We start from the raw sequence: 25,328 nt of genomic DNA, 5'->3' as shown, positions 1-25,328 counted from the left end.
CTGGGTCTGAGGGATGTGGGCAAATGGGGTGAGCTTATTTGGGCATCTTGGTCAGCATGGAAGATTTGTGCTGAATGGCCTATTCCCATGCTGTATGATTCTGTTACTCTGTCTATATATCTTTTAAATGTAATTGTACCCACCACTTTCTCTTGCCGTTCGTTCCACGTACCCACCACCCTCTGGAGATGCTTTACCTCTAGGTTTGTTTTAAATCTTGTCCTTCTCACCTTAAACCTTTTCCCTCTAATTTAAAACTCACTCACCCTGGGGGAAAAAGATTTGTAATATTTCACCTATAAGGTCATCCCTCAGGCTTTGGTCCTCCAGAGAAAAAAGTTCCAGCCTATTCAGTCTCTCCTTATAATCTTGCGGTCTATGTTCACAGTTCCCTCAAAGTTGCTGCCCAGATTTTTAGGGTTGTTAAGGAAGTATATGGTGTGTTGGGCTTCTTTAGTTGGGGGATTGAGTTTAAGAGCTGCAAGGTAATCTTGCAGCTCTATGAAACCGTGGTTAGACCACACTTGGAATATTGTGTTCAGTTCTGGCCCCTCCATTGTGGAAACTTTAGAGAGGGTGCAGAGGAGATTTACCTGGATTAGAAGCGCGTCTTATGCCGGTACACTGAATGAGCTAGGACTTTTCTCTTTGGGGAGAAGGAGAGGTAACTTGTCAGAGGTGTACAAGATTCTGAGCAGCATAGATAGAGCGGACAGCCAGAACATTTATCCCAGGGAGGCAATGGCTAATAGGAGAGGGCATATTTTTAAGGTGATTGGAAGAAAGTATAGGGGGATGTCAGAGGTAGGTGTTTTACACAGAGAGTGGTGGGTGCGTGAGGCTGATGGTAGGGGCATGTACAGGAGGGACACTTAGGAGACTCATAAGTAGGTACACAAATGAAAGAAAATTTGAGAAATTTGTTAGATTGATCTTGGAGTAGGTTAAAAGGTCAGTGCAGCATTGTGGGCTGAATGGCCTGTACTGTGCTGAGACTTCTATGTTCTGTATCTTATATCTCAAGCCCTCCAGTCCCAGATACTATCATCATGAATCTTTTCTGCACCCTTTTCAATTTAGTAACGTTCTTCATTTACCCAGGTGATCAGAACTGTACACAATATTTCAAGTGCAGTCTTGATATCTTTCAGGATTTGTTACAGTTCTGCCTGATCCATTGCAGAATATTCTCAATTCATCTTTTCAGCACCTGAATAAACTTATTATTTCTTAATTGTTTTGTAGGCATCTGCAGTTTGCCTGCGAGCACCAGTGTCTGAATCGCTGTCCCGGTTACAGAGGGACCAGCTTCAAAAATTTGCTCAATATTTGATCAGTGAATTACCTCAGCAGGTAAGCAGCATCTGGCTACAGCCTCTGAATATTAATAAATTGGACATAAGCTCTCACAATGTTTTTGCAATCATTTTCAGAATTAAATCTAAACTGAGTAACTGGGCATCAAGCCCAACATGGACTGAATTGCTTCAAATGTTTTGGATGCAAAATAAATTGCCTTTTACATACTGCACATCAGTGATATGTTGTGGCATAGCAATTGAGACCTCTCTTTGTTGTTCCCTGTGTATTTATCTGTCTCTCATCCTCCTTTCTCTCGGTAGATTCTCCCCACTGCACAGAGGCTCCTCGATGAGTTGCTTTCATCTCAGTCGACAGCAATTAACACAGTCTGCGGGGCTCCAGGTAACCCACGTCTGGTGTAGTCTTTTTATAGGCTGATGCCTTTTCACTTGCAGTCTGTAACTTGCCAGTTCTTCCTCCATCAACGCAGGGATATGTAATTGACTCAGTAATGACAGTGATGTGTGTGTAAAAGGGGTGACATTGATCTGGTGGCAGTTCTGGGATGTGGAAATATGTGAATACGCTAGCTGATGTTTGGCAGCTGTGCATTGTGACAGTCCATCGGATAGAAGTGGTCAATGCTTTACGTTGGGGTTCATACAAGTCTCAATTAAAAAATATCTTTTTAGACAAGGGAAGCCAAATTATTACAAAGAATTTTCTCCCTCTCCCATCCCTCTTTTTCAATTTTGCGCTTTTCCCATTTACCTCTTCTCCACACCTGCCTATCACCATCCCCTAGTGTCTCTCCTTCTTCCCTTCCTTCCATGGCCAACCCCTCTCCTGTCAAATTCGTTCTTCTCCAGTCCTTTACCTTTTCCACCCATCACCTCCCAGCTTCTTACTTCATCTCTACCCCCCCCCCCCCACCCACCTGGCTTCACCTATCACAGTCTAGCTTGTAGAACACAGCAGGCTAGGCAGCATCTATAGGGAGAAGCAATGTCAACGTTTCAGGCTGAGACCCTTCGTCAGGACTAACTGCATACGCCATGACGCTGAACTCTTCTTCCGCCGGCTCCGTCTCCGAGCTTACTTCTTGGACAAGGACTCTCCTACCCCCACCGATGACCCCTTCTCCCGTCTTCAACCCTCCTCCTCTTCATGCTCTGGTCTTCTGCCTGCTCTGGATCTCTTTATTGCTAATTGCCGACAAGACATCAACCGTCTTGACTTCACGACACCCTGTTCCAATTCCAACCTCACTCCTTTTGAACGCTCTGCTCTCCGCTCCCTCCGCACCAATCCCAACCTCACTATAAAACCTGCTGATAAGGGGGGAGCTGTTGTTGTCTTGCGTACTGACCTCTACCTGGCCGAGGCACAGCGACAACTCTCTGATAACACCTCTTATTTACCCCTTGATCATGATCCCACTAAGGAGCACCAGGCCATTGTCTCCAATACCATCACCAACCTTATCAGCTCTGGGGATCTCCCATCCACTGCCACAAACCTCATAGTTCCCACACCCCGCACTTCCCGTTTCTACCTCCTACCCAAGATCCACAAACCTGCCTGTCCAGGTAGACCTACTGTGTCAGCTTGCTCCTGCCCCACCGAACTCATTTCTGCATACCTTGACACTTCTCATGCTTTGAATTTTTTCAATGATTTTAAGTTCCCTGGCCCCCTCCGTCTTATTTTCACCATGGACGTCCAGTCCCTGTATACCTCCATCCCCCACCGAGATGGTCTCGAAGCTCTTCGGTTTTTCTTTTGGATTCCAGACCTAACCAATTCCCCTCTACCACCACTCTCCTCCGTCTAGTGGAATTAGTTCTTACTCTCAATAATTTTCCTTTGGCTCCTCCCACTTCCTCCAAACCAAGGGTGTAGCCATGGGCACCCGTATGGGTCCCAGTTATGCCTGCCTTTTTGTTGGCTTTGTGGAACAGTCCATGTTCCAAGGCTATACTGGTATCCATCCCCTCTTTTCCTTCGCTACATCGATGACTGCATTGGCGCTGCCTCTTGCATGCGTGCTGAGCTTGTCGACTTCGTTAACTTTGCCTCCAACTTTCACCCTGCCCTCAAATTTACCTGGTCCATTTCCGACACCTCCCTCCCCTTTCTTGATCTTTCTGTCTTCATCTCTGGAGACGGCCTATCTACTGATATCTACCATAAACCTACAGACTCTCACAGCTACCTGTACTATTCCTCTTCCCACCCTGTCTCTTGCAAAAAGGCTTCTCTAACTTCCGTTAATGCCCCTCCTCTCCTTCTTACCCCATCCCTGACATATTTAGTTGATGGCCTGATCTCCATCTCCCTCTGGTGCTCCACCCACTCCCTTTCTTTCATCCAAGGCCTCCCGTCCCATGATCCTTTCCCTTCTCCAGCTCTGTATCACTTTTGCCAATCACCTTTCCAGCTCTTAGCTTCATCCCACCCTCTCCGGTCTTCTCCTATCATTTCGCATTTCCCCCTCCCCCCACTACTTTCAAATCTCTTACTATCTTTCCTTTCAGTTAGTCCTGACGAAGGGTCTCGGCCCGAAACGTCAACATTGCTTCTCCCTATAGATGCTGCCTAGCCTGCTGTGTTCCACCAGCATTTTGTGTGTGTTGTTGTTTGAATTTCCAGCATCTGCAGATTTCCTTTTGTTTACAATCTAGTTTGTACTCCCTCCCCTCCGCCCATCTTATTCTGACATCTTTTGCCTTCCTCTCCAGTCCTGATGAAGCGACTCAGCCTTAGCTATCGACTGTTTATTCCTCTTTGTAGATGCTGCCTGGCCTGATGAGTCCCTCCAGAATTGTTGCTTTAAGTTTCTTGCATCTGTGGGATCTCTTGTGTTTATTACAAAGACCGTGCCTGCCATTGAAGCAGGATATTAGTACTGAGTTGGAGGATCATTCCACCCGCTTCTGTGTGGAGAAGTTCAAGTTTATTGATATTCATCCATACACGTACACTGCCAAACAAAACAACGTTTCTCTGGACCAAGGTACATATAACTCACACACAACACATAGTCATATTACCACAAGTAAATTAACAAATAATAAAATATATTTCCGAAGATTGATATTTTAGCATGAGGTATATTTAAGACACAAGTTGAAAAGTAAACAGTGTGACGCTTGGTGCTTCACACGTGATGAGGCCTGGGTGGTGGCAGGGAGTTCAGTAGTCTCTCAGCCTGGGGGAAGAGGCTGGTTCCTATCCTGACAGTCCTACGGTACATCCTGCCTGATGGTTTGTTGGCTGGATGGGAGGGGTCATTGACAATGCTCAGGACCTGCATGCAGTACTCACAATAAGTATTTCAGATGGGCAGAAGAGAGACCCCAGTGATCCTCTCAGCAGCCCGTGCAATCCTTTTCAGGGTCTTGTGGTCGGATGTCTCCAATTCCCATACCAGAGCGTGATGTAGTTGAATAAAATCAATCCCAGTGTAGTCACAAGCCTAACTGACAGGAAACTTCACATATCATCATCATCATCATCATCATCATCATCATTAGGACTGAGAAAATGTCATTAATATATATAACCCTGAAAATAAGTGTACAGTGTAAATAGGGACTTCCCCAGGCTTCTGGAGAAGGACAAAGATAATAGCTCTGACTACATGGGACGTTACAGCACATTACAGGTTCTTCAGCCCACAATATTGTGTCAAACTTTTAACCTAATCTAAGATCAATCTAACCCTTTCCTCCCACATAGCCGCCATTTTCCTTTCATCCATGTGGCTATCTAAGAGTTTCAAAAACGTTCCTAGTGTATCTTCCTCAAACACCACCCCTGGCAGTGTGTTCCACATACCTGCACCTCTCCGTGTTACAAAAATCTTACCTCTTTACTTTCCTGCAATCACCCCCCAGCATGTCTCCTCATTCTAACCATTGCCGCTCTGGGAAAAGGGCACAGAGACTGAGAGGGAAATAAATGGAGTAGACTCGACAGCCAAATGGCCCAATTCTGCTCGTGTGTTATGGTTGTCCACTCGATCCTTGCCTCTCTATTACTGTAAGCACCTCTGTCGCCGTACGCATCTCTGTCGTATAGATCTCTATCATCATAATCATCTCTATCAAGACTCCCTTCATCCTCCTTTGCTCAAAGAGATTGTCACTTGGCTAAGATTGATGTATTTTACAGAATACTTGATTTGCAATGTGACTTCATTAGATGGTTGGTAAGTGTGGTAGAAATTACATCTTGATGCTTTGGGCCATAGATTCCACAGGGAGACGCTCATTAAGCCTGCTCTTGCAATTAATATGGCAAAGTCCGCAACTGATGAGTGGTAGACCCCCAGGAGACCAGCGCTAATTACTTGCAGTAACTCGTTTGTTGTTTCTGCATTTGAGCTAATACAGCTTTCCAATATTGATTGGGGTTTACTGACTGAAACCTTGGTAACCGCTGAAGAATGAGATCATGCAAGAGTGAGAAATGATGGGAATGTCACATTTTTAATATAAACAGCAAGCTGAGAATGGCTTTGTCGAGCACCTTTGCTCCACAAAAAGCATTTCTCGGTGGCCAACCATTTAATTCCAATCCCAATTTGCATCTAACATGTTGTTCCTTGGTCTCCTCCAATGCCACAGTGAGGCCACTCTCAGGTTGGAGGAGCAACACCTCATATTCTCTCTAGTTAGCCTCCAACTGGGTGATATGACCATCTATTTCTCCAACTTCAAGTAATTTTTCCTCCCTCCCCCTTCCTGGTCTCTTCTCCTCACCTAGCTATCACGTCCCGCTGGTGCCATTCTCCTTCCCTTTCTGCCATGATCCACTGTCTACTCCAGTCAGAGTCCTTCTTCTCCAGCCCTTTAACTTTACAACCCACCTGACTTCACCTATCACCTTCTTGCTAGTCTTCCTTCCCCTCCCTTCACCTTTTTATTTTGGCATCTTCCCTCTTCTTTTCCAGTCCTGATGAAGGGTCTCAGCCTGAAACATTGACAGTTTATTCATTTCCATAGATGCTGCCTGACCTGCTGAGATCCTCCAGTTCTTTGCATGCATTGCTTGAGAGTAGAGTAATGTTTAATAAAGTGGGAAAGGAAAGTCATTGATTCACATTCAGTGAAGTGTTTTTTGATTAACTCAAATGGAGTTTATTATCAAATGTACAATTACAGTTGCAATGACGATTACACTGAGTGGGCACTTTATTAGATACAGGGGGCTTACTAGTGGCCACTGAGTGTGTTTCTGTATGTTCATGGTCTTCTGTAGCTGTGGCCCATCCACTTCAAGATTTGACATGTTGCACATTCAGAGATGCTCTTCTGCACACCATGTGGTTATTTGAGTTACTGTTGCCTTCCTGTCAGTTTGAACCAGTCTCGCCATTCTCCTCTGACCTCTTTCACTAACAAGGTGTTTTTGCCCACAGAACTGCTTCTCGCAGGAATTTTTTTTGTTTCTTGCACCATTCTCTGTAAACTCTAGAGTTTTTGTGTGTGAAAATCCCAGGAAATTAGCAGATTCAGAGATACTCAAACCACCCCATCTGGCACCAGTAGACCCCACATGGAGTACTGTGCTCAGCTCAGGTCGCCTCACTACAGGAAGGATGTGGAAACCTATATAGAAAGGGTGCAGAGGAGATTTACCAGGATGTTGCCTGGATTGAAACATAGAAAACCTATAGCACAATACAGGCCCTTTGGCCCACAAAGTTATGCCGAAAATGTCCCTGCCTTAGAAATTACTAGTCTTACCTATAGCCCTCTATTTTACTGAGCTCCATGTACCTATCTAAAAGCCTCTTTAAAGAACCTATCGTATCCACCACCACCACCATTGCCGGCAGCCCATTCCACGCACTCACCACTCTCTGAGTAAAAAACTTACCCCTGACATCTCCTCTGTACCTACTCCCCAGCACCTTAAACCTGTGGCAACCATTTCAGCCCTGGGAAAAACCCTTTGACATCCGCAACCCTCCAATCTTCGGGAACCTCTCCCGTCCCCATTGATGAAGCAAAGATCATTGCCAGAGGCTCAGCAATCTCCTCCCTCGCCTCTCACAGTAGCCTGGGGTACATTTTGTCTGGTCCCGGAGATTTATCCAACTTGATGCTTTCCAAAAGCTCCAGCACATCCTCTTCCTTAATATCTACATGCTCAAGCTTTTTAGTCTGCTGTAAGTCATCACTACAATCATTAAGATCCTTTTCCATAATGAATTCTTGAAGTAAAGTATTCATTAAGTACCTCTGCTATTTCCTCCAGTTCCATACACGCTTTCCCACTGTCACACTTGATAGGTCCTATTCTTTCAAGTCTTATCCTCTTGCTTTTCACATACTTGTAGAATGCCTTGGGGTTTCCCTTAATTCTGCCCACCAAGACCTTCTCATGGCTCCTTCTGGGTCTCCTAATTTCCTTCTTAAGCTCCTTCCTAGTCGCCTTATAATCTTCCAGATCTCTAACATTACCTAGCTCTCTGAACCTTTTGGTAAGCTTTTCTTCTTGACTAGATTTATTACAGCCTTTGTACACCACGGTTCCTGTACCCTATCATAACTTCCCTGTCTCTTTGGAACGTATCTACACCGAACTGTACACAAATATCTCCTGAATATTTGCCACATTTCTTCTGTACTTTTCCCTGAGAACATCCGTTTCCAATTTGAGCTTTCAATTTCCTACCTGATAGACTCATAATTCCCCTTACTCCAATTAAACGCTTTTCTAACTTGTCTGTTCCTATCTCTCTCCAAGGCTATTGTAAAGGAGATAGAATTATGATCAATATCTCAAATGATCTCCAACTGAGAGACCTGACACCTGACCAGGTTCATTACCCCATACCAAATCAAGTACAGCCTCTCCTGTTGTAGGCTTATCTACATATTGTGTCAAGAATCCTTCCTGAACACACCTAACAAACTCCACCCTATCTAAATCATTTCCCAAATGCCAATCGGTATTTGGGAAATTAAAATCTCCCATTATGACAACTCTGTTATTATTACACCTTTCCGAGATCTGTTTCCCTATCTGCTCCTTGTTATCAGATTGGGGAGCTAGCCTTATGAGAGTAAGTTGAGTGAACTTGGCCTTTTCTCCTTGGAGTGACGGAGGATGAGAGGTGACCTGATAGAGGTGTACAAGATGATGAGAGGCATTGATCGTGTGGATAGGCAGAGGTTTTTCCCAGGGCTGAGATGGCTAGCATGAGAGGGCAGAGTTTTAAGGGCTTGGAAGTAGGTACAGAGGAGATGTCAGGGGTAAGTTTTTTACTCAGAGAGTGGTGAGTGCGTGGAATTTGCTGCTGGCGACAGTGATGGAGGCGGATACAATAGGGTCTTTTAAGAGACTGCTGGACAGGTATATGGAGCTCAGAAAAACAGGGCTATGGGTAAGCCCAGGGAATTTTAAGGTAAGGATATGTTTGGCACAGCATTGTAGGCCGAACGGCCTGTATTGTGCTGTAGGTTTTCTGTGTTTCTACAGGGGGACAATTGAAAGCGTCCTGACTGGCTGCATCACTGCCTGGTATGGGAACTGTACCTCCCTCAATTGCAGGACTCTGCGGAGAGTAGTGCAGATAGCCGAACACATCTGTAGTTGTGAACTTCCCATGATCCAGGACATTTACAAAGACAGGTGTGTAAAAAGGCCCGAAGGATCATTGGGGACTTGAGTCAACTTTCTATAGGGGCACAATTGAGAGCATCCTGACTGGCTGCATCACTGCCTGGTATGGGAAGTGTACCTCCCTCAATGCCAGGACTCTGCAGAGAGTGGTGCCAGTGCATTTGCAGTTGTGAACTTCCCATGATTCAGGACATTTACAAAGACAGGTGTGAAAAAGCATCCAAAGGATCATTGGGGACCCGAGTCACCCCAACCACAATCTATTCCCGCTGCTACCATCTGGGAAACAGTACGGCAGCGTAAAAGCCAGGACCAACAGGCTCTGGGACAGCTTCTTCCACCAGGCCATCAGACTGATTAACTCACGCTGATTTGAGTGTTTTTGTATGTTACATTAACTGTTCTATTGCTATGCTTGCACATTTAGACGGAGACGTAATGTAAAGATTTTTACTCATGTATGTGTAGGATGTAAGAAGTAAAGTCAATTCACTTCAATGACATTCCTGCCACTTGATTGGCTGATTAGGTAACTGCATGAATGAGCAGGTGTCGTTAATAGAGTGGCCAGTGAGTGAGCTTGCAGCAGCACCACAGGCACATGGCATCAGATGAGCAACATTCATAAGGAAACCAAAAATGAAACAAAATTGTACGCAATTTTTACAAGAAAGAACAGACTTGGAACAAAATGCAAGTGATGTGAAATGTGTCTGTCTGTTAGTGTGGTACTTTGAACTATGTTGGGTTACCCATCCCACATCAAGGGTAAGTGGCTGTTGGCAAAGCATCCAGGTTCTCTGTGTAACTGCAGAGAGTTGGCACTCTGCCATGGGCACCGTGAGGAAGTTAACACTGCAGCACAGTTTGGGGTGGGCTTGGCACAGATGTCTTATTTGGAAGTTTGAGCTTTCTGAGTTGATATAAATAATCTTGCTGGAACTGCTGTGGACAGCCAGACTGGCACGTCTCATTAAACTGTGGCCAATCAGATGGATGTACGAGATCCCAAGTGGCATTTTGGAGAACAGGGAAGTTTGTAGAAAACTGGTGGTTGTTACATTTTGTATGCTACACAGTCTTTCAAAAAACTGTAAATGCCATAAATCTAATGCAGAAAGTACTGGAAATACTTGGTCAAATTTGCAATCCAGATCATTAACATTTCTTCAGATATTCCAATAAAGGTTATTGACATGCAACACTATGTACGTTTCTATCCTGTCCTGCTAGACACTCTCTCAACATATTCTGATTTACTTCAAAAGTACTTCATGGGCTTTGGGCTGAGATCACAAAACATTCTCTCTAATCCTTGCAGTATCCTGGTAAATCTCCTCTGCATCCTCTCTAAAGCTTCCACATCCTTTCTGTAATGAGGTGACCAGAACTAAACATCATATTCCAAGTGTGATCTAACTAGAGTTTTAAAGAGCCGTAACATTACCTCACTAATGCTCTTGAACTCAATCACCAGACTCATGAAACCAACACACTATATGCCTCCTTAATGACCCTCTCAATACTGAGGCATCTACGGACTTGCACGCAGAGATCAAAATTCAAAGTACATTTATTATCAAAGAAAGTATGTCATATACAACCTTGAGATTCATCTTCTTGCAGGTAGCCACAAAACAAAGGAATCCATGAAAAGCCTCACACAGCAAAGATTGTCAAACATCTGTGGTGAGGGAAAAAAAATATTTGTGCAAACAATAAAAAATTAAGCAAATTATACACAGAACATGAACCGTAGAGTCCCCAAAAGTGAGCGCACAGCTAAGCAGCCAGTTCAGCACTGCAGCAGGCCACAGCTGCAGAGTCAGGTCAGCGCTGAGGGGAGTAAAGCCTCTTGGATTAGTGAGCTGAACACCTGCTCATTTTTCACCCTCGGCCCTGATCTTTTTAATCTGGCTTGGTACTCCAATTGTCTAAACATCAGTTTATTTTTTTTGCTTTTGAGCCTGGGTCCCATCGTTTCATTCCAGCCCAAAGTCCATTCGAGCAAAGGTCTCCACAGCTGTACCTGCATTTTCGAGAGTCCATTTCACCAAAACTTACAGGATACCACAAAAATGCTAGATTGTTCAGTCAATTCAAAAGCACAACTACCAATGAGAAATTATGGGTTGCAGATTTCAAAGATTGTTGTCCATAAAAAATATAATTTAATAGAATAGCTTATAGTTTGGTTAGCTGATGGCTAAATGTTGCTGTATCTCATCAACACCATCTTGGATTTTCTCTGCTCCCCCACACCATTAAGAATCTTGCCACTAACCCTGACCTGTGGCTTCAAATTCAATAATCCAAATGGTACCACCTCAGACATTTTGGGATTGATCTCCATCTGCCACTTCTCAGCTCAGCTTTGTATCCTGTTGCTAGCTGCAACAATCTTCTACACTAGCCACAATACCACTAATTTGTGTGTTATCTGTGAACTCACTCACCCACCCATCCATTTCCTCATACATGTCACTTATGAAAATCACCAAGATTAGGGATCCCAGAACAGATCTCTGCTGAACACCACTCATCACCGATCTCCAGGCAGAATAATCTCCCATCTACTCTTACCCTCTGCGGGTATGTAAATTCCAAATACATACAGCCTAGTTTCTGGAATCCATGCCTCCTGACTTTCTGAATAAGCATACTGTGGGGAAGCTTATCAAATGCCTTACTAAAATCCATGTACACCATATCCACTGCTCTACCTTCCACAATGTGCTTTGTCACATCTTCAAAGAATTCAGTCTGGTTTGTGAGACATGACTTGCCCCTCGCAAAGCCATGCAGACTGTGTCTCAAAATGATCGTAAATCCTGTCTCTGAGAATCCTCTCCAATAGTTTGCCCACCACTGTAGTAAGACTCACTGGTCTATAATTCCCAGTGTTATCCCTACTCTTGAACAACGAAACAACAATTGCCATTCTCCAATCCTCTGGTAATATTCCTGTGGCCAGTGAGGTTGCAGAGATTGTCATCAGTGCCCCAGCAAACTCTTCCTTTGCTTCCCATAGTAACCTGGGGTATATTTCACCCGGCTCCAGGTCTTATCCAAACTTACATTTTTCAGAAGTTCCAACACTCCTCTTTTTAACCACAATGTGCTCCAACACCGTACTCTGTTCTACAGAGACCTCACATTCATAAAAGTCCCTCTCACTGGCGAACACTGAAGCTATTTATTGAGGACCTTCTTTACCTCCTCCAAGTCCAGGCACATGTTCCTTCTTAATCAGAAACAAGAGAAAATCTGCAGATGCTGGAAATCTGAATAACGCTCTCAAAATGCTGGAGAAAAAGTACAGCTGAGGTTTCGGGCTGAAACCTGTCCTGAAGAGTTTCAGTTTGAAATGTCAACTGTACTTTTTTTCCATAGATGCTGCCTGGCCTGCTGAGTTCCTCCAGCATTTAGTATGTATTCCCCCTTAATCCTTGTGTGGTCCTACCTTTACTGTAGTTATCCTTCTGTTCTTCCTGTATGTGTAGAGCACTTTGTGGTTTTCCTTTAATCTGCCTTTCCTATGTGCCCCTCTACTTCTCTTACTTACTGCCCATTTATACCGCTGCTGTTTGGGGAAGCAGTGAGGGTCCTCTATCTCCGTCTGTACAGAAGGATTCTTCATTGTGTTTCAGCAACAATTGTTTTTTGACCAGTCAGGGTGGTTAGCTCTGAGCTGAACCCTGAACCTGGAGGATCGGTGAACCGCTTTTAGTCTGGCCTCTGCCCTTTGGCCTATTTGACATGGGTGACCCTACAAAGAGCCAAAGCATAAATTTCTGACTCCAGCCAACATGGCTGTCCAGGTCACTGGAGCGTTGAACCCTCCAAACCCTCGACAAGGTTGTGGTCCTCTTGGAGGTTCTACCTTGGCTAAAGTAGCTAAATAGCACACAAGCGGTAAGAAAGCAGAAGGATATGCTGACAGCGTGAAAGCAGGCCCTTCAGCCCATCTTATCCATGCAGACCATGGTGCCCACTAAGCAAGTCCCATTTGCTTTCATTTAGCTGTTTCTTTAGAGGGTCAGGTTGTTCATGGTTTGGTACCCAGGTGCTTTTGTATGGTTGATTTTGAGACTGGAGGTATTCTGCTGTGCCTGAAGATTGGTGATTCTTTGTGGAGCGCAATAAGCCAGTGAAGGGAAAAAAAAGTCTAACTCTTGCCAGCCGTTCTCTGCAGGAAATGTTGAACTCATTTGAAAAATACCTCATTGCTATTGACAGATCCCACTGCCGGGCCATCTGCTTCAGACCAGAGCACCTGGTATCTTGATGAATCTACCCTCAGTGACAACATCAAGAAAACGCTCCATAAGTTCTGTGGGCCGTCTCCTGTTGTGTTCAGGTAACTTTTTTTTTAATTATTCCTTGGCTTTCCTGAATGTCACCATTGGGAGTAGACCATCAGCTGTGGCCATTTGGCCTTTGAGTCAGGAGATTATTACTTGAGCCTCTTGTACTGGTACCAGCACATTGACGCCAGGGACAAGAAAGCTCACCCAACCCCCTTGCTCCTCTGGAGCTAAAGAAATTAGCCGTGTCCTGTCGACTCTTGCCAATTTTTATCGATCCACCACAGAAAGTATTCTGTCCGGAGGCATAACTCTTGGTAACTCTTCTGCCTGTGACCATTGGAAACTGCGGAGACTTGTGGACACAGCACTGCATGGATGTCCAGTATAACAGCCTCCTTTCCATGGATTCTGTGTACACTTCATATTGCCTTGCTAAAGCAGTCTGCATAGTCAAAGAACCCCCACCCTGGACAACTCTCTTCTCCCCTCCACCACTGGGAGAAGGTACAAAAACCTGAAAGCACGTACCACCAGGCTCAAGGACAGTTTCTGTTTGGTACTGTTGGATGTTTGGCCTCACAATCTACCTTGTTATGATCTTGCACCCTATGATTTACCTGTACTGCACTTGTTGTGGTTTTTACACTTTATTCTGCATTGTTATTGTTTTACCTCATGCTAGCTCAAAGCACAGTGTAATGATTTGATCTGTGTGAATCGGATCAGATTTAATATCACTGGCATATGCCGTGAGATTTCTGGCAGCAGTACAGTGTAGTATATAATAATGGAGAAAAAACTGAATTACAGTAGATATATTTTAAATAGTTAAGTAGTGCAAAAGATAGAAATAAAGTTGTGTGGTAGTGTTCATGGGTTCAATGTCCATCCAAAAATTGGAAGGCAGAGGGGAAGAAGCTGTTCATGAATCGTTGAACTTCTGTACCTCCTGGTGGTAGCAATGAGAAGAGTGCATGTCCTGCGTGATGGGGGTCCTGAATAATGGATGCTGTCTTTTTGAGGCATCACTCCTTGAAGATGTCTTGGATATTACGGAGGCTAGTGCCCATGATGGAGCTGACTAAGTTTACAACCCTTTGCTGCTTACCATGATGCTGTTCAGTAGCCCTTCCCCCTTCCACCCCATACCAGACGGTGATGCAGCCAGTTAGAAGGCTCTCCACGGTACATCTGTAGAAACTTGTGAGTGTTTTTGGTGACATTATCAAATCTTCTCAAACTCCTAATGAAATATAGCTGCATCAACACGCCAGGTACAGGATAGATCCTCAAAGATATTGACATGCAGGAACTTGAAATTGCTCACTCTTTTCACTTCCGATCCCTCTATGGGGGGAGGTGTGTGTTCCCTTGCCCTACCCTTTCTGAAGTCCACAATCGGTTCTTGGATCTTACTGATGTTGAGTGTAAGGTTGTTGCTCGGACACCACTCCAGTAGCTAGTATATCTCGTTCCTGTGCACCCTCTCTTCACTGTCTGAGATTCTGCCAGCAATGGGTATATTGTCAGAAAATTTATAGGTGGCATTTGAGCTGCGCCTAGCCACAGAGTCATGGGTGTAGAGAGAGTAGAGCAGTGTGCTAAGCATCCTTGAGGTGTGCCAGTGTTGATTTTCAATTCAGCAAGGTGGAGGTGTTGTTTTCAGTCAGCACAGATGTGGTCTTCCAGTGAGGAAGTCACCGGTTGCAGAGGGAGGTATAGAGGCCCAGGTTTTGGAGCTTTTCAATCAGAATTGTAGGAATGATTGTATTAAAGGCTGAGCTGTTGTCAATAAACAGCATCCTGACATAAATATTTGTATTGTCCGGGTGATCAAAGGCTGCATGGAGAGCCAATGAGATTACCTCTGTTGTAGACCAATTCAGGTGATAAGCAAATTTCATTGGGTCCAGGTCTTTGCTGAGGCAGGAGTTGAATCTATCCATAACCAGCCAAAAGCATTTCTTCACTGTAGATGTGAGTGATGCTATGTGCTGAGGGTCCTTAGTATTGGATGCCACTTTCTGGAGATAGCACAGTAACAGGTTCTTGTCCAACAGTTTGCAAGACAAGCTTTGCACTGTGTACATGGACCAAAACTAATACAAAGTCCTGTGTAACTCAGATAGATTACTGTGAACACTACAGTTGTTGGAGGTAGTCTTTTCAAGGATCAGGTTTCAACTTTATTCGCCATATACAGTGGTGCTAGAAAGTTTATGAATCCTGTAGAATTTTCTTTGTTTCTGCTTAAATATGACCTAAAATGTGATCAGATCGTCATGTAAGTCCTGAAACTCAATAAAAAGGACCCAATCATACAACACTACAGCACAGGTACAGGCCCTTATGCCCATCTAGTTCTGCAACAAACTGTTATTCTGCCTGACCCCATTGACCTGCACCCTCTGTACCCCACCCATCCATGTACTTGTCCAAGCTTCTCTTGAATGTTGAGATCGATCCCACAGCTACCATGCTTTAGGACTTTGTGAAAAACACCAAAAGTTGTTGAATTACTTTGTATTGCATCAGTGTTCCTCCTGCTGAGTATATTAAAGTTCCAAGTAAACAGAGGAGAGTGGATCATGGGAGAAAGGGAATGAGGGGGGAAATCGGGGGGGGGGGGGGGGAGGTGAGAAGAGACAAGAGGCTAGAGTGGGGAATAGAAGAAGAGTGGAGGAGGGGGGATTTTTATTTTACAGGAAGGAGAAGTCAATATTCATGCCATCAGGTTAGAGGCTACCCAGGCGGAATATAAGGTGTTGCTCCTGCATTCTGAGGGTGGTCTCACCTTGGCACAAGAGGAGGCCATGGGCCAAAGTGTATGTGTGTCTATATTATATACAAACACAATAGAGTCAATGCACCATAACAAGATGGGCAAACAACCTATGTGGTAGTAATGAGAAAAGAGCATGTACTGTGCGGAGAATGTCCTTGGTATTGGTTGCCACTTTCTGGAGGTGCCACCTCTTTTATTTAGAGCTACAGCACGGTCACGTGTCCTTCTGGTCCATTGAGCCCCTGCTGTCCTTTTACATTCATGCTACCACTTGACCTACGAGCCTGTATGAACTTGGAATGTGTGAGAAACTGGAACACCCGGAGGAAACCCATGCAGTCAGCACAAACTCCTTACAGACAGTGGCAGGAATTGAACCTGTGTCGCTAATGCTGTGATGGTGTTACACTAACTGCTCTACTACCACGCTGCCCCTTTGAAGATGGGTGGTGGGGAGGGTTGTGCCTGTGATGGAGCTGGCTGAATCTACAGCCCTCCGCAGCCTCTGGCCATCCTGTCATTGGACCTCTGTACCAAAGAGAGATGCAACCAATCGGAATACTCTCCCACTTGATCTGCAGAAGTTTGCAAGAGAAGGTCAGGTCTTGCTTTCAGGAGTCTCTAATCCATATTGTTTCTTTCATTGCAGTGATGTTAACTCTTTATATCTGTCTTCGACGGAGCCGCCAGCTGCGGCTGAGTGGGCTTGTCTTCTGCGACCTCTTCGTGGAAGAGAGCCGGAAGGCATCTGGAACCTTCTCTCCATTGTCCGTGAGATGTTTAAACGACGTGACAGTAATGCAGCACCTCTACTTGAGATCCTGACCGACCAATGTTTGACATATGAGCAGGTGAGGCTCAGGTGAAGTTTAGACCATTGACTTTGCTCTCATTTGCCAACATCCAGAACGAGTGTTCATTCATCAGCCACCACAGAAAGCCAGAAATTCTCAGTCAAGTCAGGCAGCATCCGTGGAGAGAGAAACAGAGGTAATGCTTCAGGCTGATTAGAACTGAAAGCAAGATTAGAACAAACTGAAATGTAAAGGAAGACGAGAGAGCAAATGGTGAATGTTGTGGCTGGATAGAAAGCGGAGAGTTTTAATGATGAGAATATAAAAGCAAGATGTAATGTTGAGGCTTTATAAAGCACTGGTGAGGCCTCACTTGGAGGCATAGGAGTAGAATTAGGCCATTTGACCCATCAAGTTTTCTCTGCCAATCTGTCATGGCAGGTTTGTTATCCCTCTCAACCCCATCTCCTGCCTTCTCTTAACCTTTGGCACCCTATCATTCTCTTCTTTACATGTACCCAATGACTTGGCCTTCTGCTGATGATTCTCCACCTTCTGGCTAAGGAAATTCCTCCTCAACTCTGTTCTAAAGGGATGCCTTTCTTTTCTAAGGCTGTGCCCTCTGGTCCTAGACTCCCCCACTATAGCCAACATCCTGTCTATGTGCTCCCCCGCGTTTGCACGTGTGTGTTGTAGCACAGTGGTTAGCCCTGCTTTTGCCCAGTTCTAACAACCCAGCTTCAGTCCTCATTTTTAATACTCTGATGCTGCTGTGCAAAGTGCGGCTTATTTTTTGCTTGTACATTTGGCTGCATGTTAAGTGACTCCATCATGGGATCAGCAACGTCTGGTAGATCTGACGGTGAACTGGTTTACATTATGGGATCAGAAACATCTGATTGATCTGAAGGAGGAGATCTGGTTTCCATTATGGTGGAAGGAGACCTAGTTTCCATCATGGGATCAGTAACGTCTAGTAGATCTGAAGAAGGAGACCTGGTTTCCAGCATCTGTGGATTTTATTTTCACTGGGCTGGTCTTGGAGGATTTCCAGCAGTCCCCTATGGGAGTCCAATGTCTGTGGGTCACGAGCCCGCTGGAGGCCCAGAGACAGTTTGTCCTGGGGTCAGAGGACTGTCTGTGTTGGTGGGTGGGTGGAAGGAAAAGGGACTTAGCTGTTGTTGTTATGTTGTTGTTATTCTGTTGTTGGTGCTTGTGTTGTTCTGCTAAACATAGAGGGCATTCAGTGCTGGTTCTGGAATGTGTGCTGATACTTGCAAGCTGCCCCCCCCGCCCCCGGTTACGTTAGTTGTTAATGCAAATGTAGCATTTCACTGTGTGTTTCGATGTCCACATGTTAGATCTGAATCTGTTTGCTGCTGCCACCGTGACAGCAGAAGTTCTAAAGGAGGGTTAGTGTAAGATGTGTTTCCTGATCCTGCCTGTCAGTTTAATTGCAAGGTTTTGCTGTGCTCTCTGCCCAATGGATCGATGATTTCTTGTTGCTTTCTCAGAGTGGGTGTGGAGAGGAAGCCTTGGGTGTGGGAGAGCCTAGGAATTCCCAGAGGGTAGTGAATCTGTTCAATTTGTTGCTACAGAGGACAGTGGAGGACAAGTTTTTACGATACAGATTAACAAATTAGTGAGGGAGGGAAGGAAGGTTACAGGAAGAAGGTGGGGAATGCAGTTAAGAACAAAATAATTATCCAGGATTAAATAAACACAAGAGACTCTGCAGAAGCAGCTGGAGGAACTCAGTGGAACTGAAAATGCTGGAGGAACTCAGCAGGTCAAGTGGAAAGAAATGAATAGTCGACGATTCGACCGAGACGTTTCATCAGTCGTGATTGAACGGTGGAATAGACCCTTGTCCGAATGGCCGAATGCTGTTCCTACTTCTTACCATCTTTTGCTGTAAACCAGAGGTTCCCAGCCTTTATTATGCCATTGAGCAAGGGGTCTTTGGACCCCAGGTTGGGAACCTCGGGTCTAAACCATCTTTGCCCTGTGGCTGTAATGAATTGCTGGTGGAAGACATGTTTCCCCATGCACCCTCTCAGCTCAGTGGTCAGGTCTCGTCTGCTCTCTCTACCCAGTCGGTTGATGCTTCGCTCTCTTTCCCCCTCAGATCATTGGCTGGTGGTACAGCGTCCGAACGTCTGCCTCGCATAGCAGTGCCAGCGGCCACACGGGCCGCAGTAACGGCCAGACTGAGGTGGCGGCTCACGCCTGTGCCAGCATGTGCGACGAGATGGTGGTCTTATGGAGGCTAGCTGTCCTGGATCCCACCATGAGCCCCCAGAGGTAAGCATTTTCTTACTCCCAGGAGGCTGAGTGAAGGGAGAGGAGAACCCAGTGTGAAAGTTCTGGATTGGGAGATAAAGGCTGATATTTTATGCCTTTCATTTAGTTACATGACCAATCTGTATAAAATTATGCGGAATTTACACTGATCCACCACCCGCAGAGGTGAGGAAAATTTAGGTTTTCGTTGTACTGCTTTGTAGGGTTGTGGAAACAGATTCCAAGAAACCTCACTGAGAACCACAACGAATGTAGAACGTTATATCATAGTCAAGGCCCTTCGGTCCACAACCTTTTAACATATTCTAAGAGCAATCTAACACTTCCTTTCCCCCATAGCTCTCCATTTTTCTCTCATCCATGTGCCTGTCTAAGAGTCTCTTAAATATCCCTGATTTATCTGCCTCTATCATCACCACCGGTAGCATATTCCATTCGCTGTGTATAAAAGTTCTACCTCTGACCCTATTCTTTCCTAGTCACCTTAGGGTGCTGGCTGTGCATTTCATCTGTGTCTCTCGTACACCCCTGTCAAGTCGCCTCTTATCCTTCATTCCAATGAGAATAGCCTGAGCTTGCTCAACCTCTTCTCATAAGACATTTTCTATAATTCTGGCAGCATCCTGCTAAATCTCCTTTGCACCCTCTCTAAAACTTCCACATCTTCCTATAATGAAGCAACCAGAACTAAACATGATACTCCAAGTGTGGTTATAGCCAGGGTTTTATGGAACTGCAACTCTCAAGCTCAGTACCCTGACTAATGAAGGGCACTTAACCACCCTCTCAGCTTCCAGTCAGGGGCAAAGCAGTTGTCCTGGCAGGTGCCTCAGTAACAGCATGAGCATTGTGTAAGGTTCCACCTACTTTAACCCTTTCTCTTTCTCACCAGCCTGACTGTTCATGTCTTACTTCACAATGGCAATTACTTTTCCCTGTTGGCAATGGGTCTTAAAGAAAACACAAGCTTAAAAATTTGGCAACTGCCCCTGTGTTCTTTTGTTTCTTTCTCCCTTGTTTTTAAACGACACAAGAGAGACCAGAGGAGGTTTACAAGAATGTTCCTGGGAACAAAAGGGTTTATGTATGAGGAGCATTTGATGTCTCTGGACCTAGAATGTCTCTGGAATTTAGAAGAATGAATGAGGAGGGGATCTCATTGAAATAGATTCATTATTGAAAGGCCTAGATAGAGTGTGGAGAGGATGTTTCCTATATTGAGGGTGTCTAGGGCCAGAGGGCACAGCATCAGAATACAAAGATGTACCCTTTAGAACAGAGATGAGGGGAATTTCTTTAGTCAGAGGGTGGTGAATCGGTGAAATTTGTTGCCACAGATGGCTGAGGAGGCCATTATTGGGGATATTTAAAGTGGAGGTTGATAGGTTCTTGATTGATGGGGGCATCAAAGGTTATGGGGAGAAGGTAGGAGAATGGGGTTAAATATGTTAGAAAGGTGGAACAGACTCGGGTCTAATTCTGCTCCTGTTGTCTTACAATTTATACTATATTTTAATTCATAATCTTGACTGATTGGCCTCCCTACTGTTACAGGAGGAAGGAGCTTTGCACACAGCTGAGACAGTGGCATCTGAAGGTGATCGAGATTGTGAAAAGGGGACAGCATCGCAAGCTGCTGGACAAGCTCTTCCAAGGCTTCAAGCCTGCAGTTGAGGCCTGTTACTTCAGCTGGGAAGAGGCGTTCCCCATTCCGGGGATCACCTACAACAGTGCTGAGAAGAAGAGCGGCTTCTGTTGGGCCAAGGTGATGCAGCACAAGAGCACCAAGAGGTGTGGGGAGGCCCCGGGCACCGAGGTGGCCGGTGAAAGTGGGGGCACCGGGGCGGCCAAGCCTCATGGGCCGGATGTGGTAGGCACCAAGGCATCCCTAACCGACAAAGGCCGGAGCCCGCATGAGGTGGTGGTCCGGCCAAAGGACAGTGGGGCCAAGAGGAAAGTGGCCTCTGAGGCCTCCCGCTGCAGCCTGGGCAGGCCGGTGGCAGATGGCGACAAGCCCACTTACAAACTGAGCACCAGCAAGTGCAAACTACCTCAGGCGAAATTCCCGACCAGCAAGCATTCAGGAAAGCGGAGGACGAGCAGTGAGGACAGCTCGCTTGAGCCGGATCTGGCAGAACTGGGGCTGGACGACGGTAATCTCGCCCTCGGTGCCGAGGCATGCAACACCTTCGACTTTGACGACCCAGTCAGCAGTTTCAAGGACCTCTACCCAGATGAGAGTGAAGGATTCTTCCCTGAGAGCTTCGAGCCTGAGGCAAACAGTGAGCCTGTTGAAAGGCAGGCTGCAGAGCAGGTCCAGGATATGAGCAACAGGGAGGAGGCCACCCAGAGCACAACTGACTCACCGAAAAGGCCAGCCCCAGAGATTGCAGAAGACCCGGCTGTGGGAGAGGATGACTATCAGGTCTATTACCTCCCACAGGAGGATGTCAAAGAAGAGGAAAAACCAGAGGAAAGCAATGAAGAGGAACAAGACATCCTTGCTGGTTTAAAGCCCCTTGATCAGGAGAATCGAATGGAGGTAAAAGCTCTTTCACTTTGATAACAATTGTTTGCTTTTGATTTTCAGTATCAAGAATGTAGCAATTATGCGTTCAAATTTCATCATGGCAGCAGACAAATAACCACAAAAAATTGTGTTGTTATAAAAATTAAACTAATTGCACTCAGCCTGAAGCAGTGACTGTCCAATCCCTTCACAGTTGCTTGTTGAATCATTGAGTTCCTCCAGATTCTTGCTCAAGAATGTAGAAATAAGTTCACATTCCATAATGGCAGCAATTTCTTCTCTAGCCTCCCACAAATCCTGAGGATGCACTTAGTCAGCCCCTCAGGATTTATCCACCTTAATTCATTCTGTCTTCAACTACCACCTTCCTGGTTCATATGCATTTCCTTCAAATTATCTCCACCAGTTTCTCTCAACCATGTCTTTTTACTGTGTGAATTATCTGTTAAATAGATATATGACCACAAAAAATTAGTGTTATTATTAAAAAAAATTCAACTATTTACAGTCAGCTTGAAGCGGTGACTATCCTGACACATACAGTTTAGCAAGGTCTTCTAATATGTAGTAAAAGGAAAAAAAACTACAAAAAGTTCAGTGTGGATCAAACTACAAGCACGTTTTATTTTTTACAAGGGAAGCTCTACCGCTAAATGTTAAATTGTTTGGAAAGTAGCTTCAATCTGACAACTCAGAACAAACCATATTTCTACTTTTACAGAGGCCAGTAACACATCAACTTTTTTAATTGGGATCTGTCTCTGGTTCTAGGCATCTGTTCTTTCATCAATCCGGTTGTCTTTTGAGGCTTCTTCCCCCATCACAGCTGTGTCCTGTTTTTCTCTGTTGTCAAAACATTCATAAATACACCTTCTACCTTGAAACACACACAGACTTCTTGTAAGCCTCCATCCAAGCCAGCAAAGCACTCTGGGATCGCACAGGTTCTATTTTGTCACACTACAGTGTGCAAAAGTTATACATTCATGAGAACTTCAGGGTTACAGATATATTTACAAAGTCCATTCCGTTGTCTATTGCTGCTTGAGTTCCTCCTGCATGTTGTTTATTGCTCCAGATTCCAACATCTACATCTTTTGTGACTGTTGTTCATTGATACCAGTCGTGAAATTGGACCTCTCTCCCAGCACTCTGCAGCATCATTCTGAAAGCCCGTACCTACTGTTTCCTGCAGTAATCTAGCAGTGCGAGGCAGCACAGGCAGCCCCCGTACTATGAAAATGGTCTGCATCACAATTTTCCATAATCTGAATCACACACGTCTAAAAAAATACAGGATGATAAAATAATTTGTGTTTAAAATGTAGAATATATGTAGAAATGCACACAACAGGCTGTTGGGTTCATGATGTTATAATCAAACTTTTAACCTCTCTTAAGATCAATCTAACCCTTCCTTCTACAAAGCCCTCTGTTTTGCTTTCATCTGTATGCCCATCTAAGAGTCTTTAAAATTCTCCTAATGTATCAGCCTCTTCCATCACTGGCAGTGCATTCCACACACTTTGTGTTTTCTCCAATCACCTTAAAGTTAAGAACCTTTGTAGTAGTCACTTCCACCCTGGGGCAAAGCCTCTGGCTCTCCACTCAATCTATGCAGTAGAACTCAACATAAATAAAGACTGATAAACAAGCAATCTGCAGATGAAAAGAAGACAAATAGTGAAAATAAAAAGACGTGTACTGTATATATTTAAAAACATGTGTAAAACCCCGGTTAAAACGTGCTTTATTGTATTACTACAGTTATTCTTTTGGGGATTTTATCTTCTGAAGGTTTTTTTGTAAAACACAGTATGTTCTGGTAATCTCTAATTTTGTAGCCGAGCATTTTGTTTTCTGTTGAGATAATGAGTCATTTGATTAGCTTAGGAATGATGTATTGGCCATTCAGGCTTGTCTTGATACCATTTTGTTTATTGGGAAAACATCGGTTTTTGGGTCTCTTTTGCAGGAGTTGTGGGGGGGGGGGGGAAGTGAGGTGTGGAGAGGAGCACAATGGAAGGTGCTCGTGGGAACCCGCCCGAAGGACTGGCGCATTGTAAAACTTCATTGTGCAGTCAAGTAGTTCAATGGAGGAAGTGCCAAAACTTCTGAGTTAGCCAGTTAGTCATAACAAACGTTGAGGAAAGTTCGAATCGTGGCTGGTGCTTTCCATACAGAACATGGGTTCAGCTCTGTGAGTAATTAAAGTGAAGCAGTGAGCCCTAAAGTTTATGAGCACATCATGGAGTGGTTTAACTGTAATGGGTCCTTTTTCTGTTAACTGTTTGTTAAAGTTGAAGTATTTGTAAACACTTTGTTTATGCTGGTGTAAGTTCTGTTACTTCCTGGGGAATGATAACTTTGTGCATGGTGCAGTACTTGTTTAACATTCAATATAACTTTCATTTCCTTGATAGAATAAAAGTATATGTATTGTATATGTAAACACACTTATGTTCTCAATATTAGTACTGCAGACCATAGACCACAGAACACTACAGCACAGTGCAGGCCCTTCAGCCCTCCAGCCCTCCATGTTGTGCCAACCCATATAATCCTTTAAAAAAAGTACTAAACCCACACTACCCCATAACCCTCCATTTTTCTTTCATCCATGTGCCTGTCCAAGTGGCTCTTAAATACCCCTAATGTTTTAACCTCCACCACCATCCCTGGCAAGTCATTCCAGGCACTCACAACCCTCTATGTAAAAAAAAAACTTACCCCTGATGTCTCCCCTAAACTTCCCTCCCGTAATTTTGTACATATGCCCTCTGGTGCTTGCTATTGGTGCCCTGGGAAACAGGTACTGACTATCCACCCTATCTATGCCTCTCATAATCTTGTAGACCTCTATCAAGTCCCCTCTCATTCTTCTACACTCCAAAGAGAAAAGTCCCAGCTCTGCTAACCTTCCTTCATATGACTTGTTCTCCAATCCAGGCAACATCCTGGTAAATCTCCTCTGCACCCTATCCATAGCTTCCACATCCTTCCTATAATGAGGTGACCAGAATTGAACACAATACTCTTAAGTGCGGTCTCACCAGAGATTTGTAGAGTTGCAACATGACCTCTCTACTCTTAAACTCAATCCCCCTATTAATGAAGCCTAGCAACCCATAGGCCTTCTTAACTACCCTATCTACCTGTGCAGTGACCTTGAGGAATGTATGGATTTGAACCCCAAAGTCCCTTTGTTCATCCACACTCTTAAGTAACTGACCATTAATCCTGTACTCAGTCTTCTGGTTTGTCCTTCCAAAATGTATCACCTCACACTTGTCCAGTTTGAACTCCATCTGCCATTTTTCTGCCCAACTCTGCAGCCTATCTATATCCTCTTGTAACCTTCGATAACCTATAGCTCCATCCACAACTCCTCCAAACTTCGTGTCACCTGCAAAGTTACTCACCCATTCTTCCGCCTCTACATCCAGGTCATTTATAAAGATCACAGATAGCAGGGGATCTGTCCCAGGACAGATCCCTGCAGCACTCCACTAGTCTTCAGGCAGCATACTTTCCTTCCACAACTACCCTCTGCTTTCTTCCTTTAAGTCAATTTTTTATCCAAACAGCCAAGTTTCTACTGATCCCATGCCTTTTGACTTTCTGGATGAGTCTCTCATGAGGGACCTTATCAAATGCTTTGCTAA

The 25,328-nt window shown here is 44.7% G+C and overlaps 1 protein-coding gene across 5 annotated transcripts in view; it reads left to right on the top strand.

Annotated features, from left to right (window-relative positions):
• Positions 1–25,328, top strand: part of zswim8 (zinc finger, SWIM-type containing 8) — a 183,656-nt gene that overhangs the window by 72,965 nt on the left and 85,363 nt on the right. For all 5 annotated transcript variants that reach the window (XM_059946761.1, XM_059946760.1, XM_059946759.1 and 2 more), the window contains exons 6-11: positions 1,246–1,353; positions 1,623–1,704; positions 13,180–13,300; positions 16,685–16,886; positions 18,958–19,133; positions 20,688–21,675. In XM_059946761.1, the coding sequence (XP_059802744.1) occupies positions 1,246–1,353; positions 1,623–1,704; positions 13,180–13,300; positions 16,685–16,886; positions 18,958–19,133; positions 20,688–21,675 (1,677 nt within the window). The remainder of the gene's footprint in view (positions 1–1,245; positions 1,354–1,622; positions 1,705–13,179; positions 13,301–16,684; positions 16,887–18,957; positions 19,134–20,687; positions 21,676–25,328) is intronic.

The sequence above is a fragment of the Hypanus sabinus genome, chromosome 21 (genome assembly GCF_030144855.1).
Source record: "Hypanus sabinus isolate sHypSab1 chromosome 21, sHypSab1.hap1, whole genome shotgun sequence".
Classification (NCBI taxonomy): Eukaryota; Metazoa; Chordata; class Chondrichthyes; order Myliobatiformes; family Dasyatidae; genus Hypanus; species Hypanus sabinus.
This window is presented reverse-complemented; position numbering and strand designations above follow the sequence as displayed.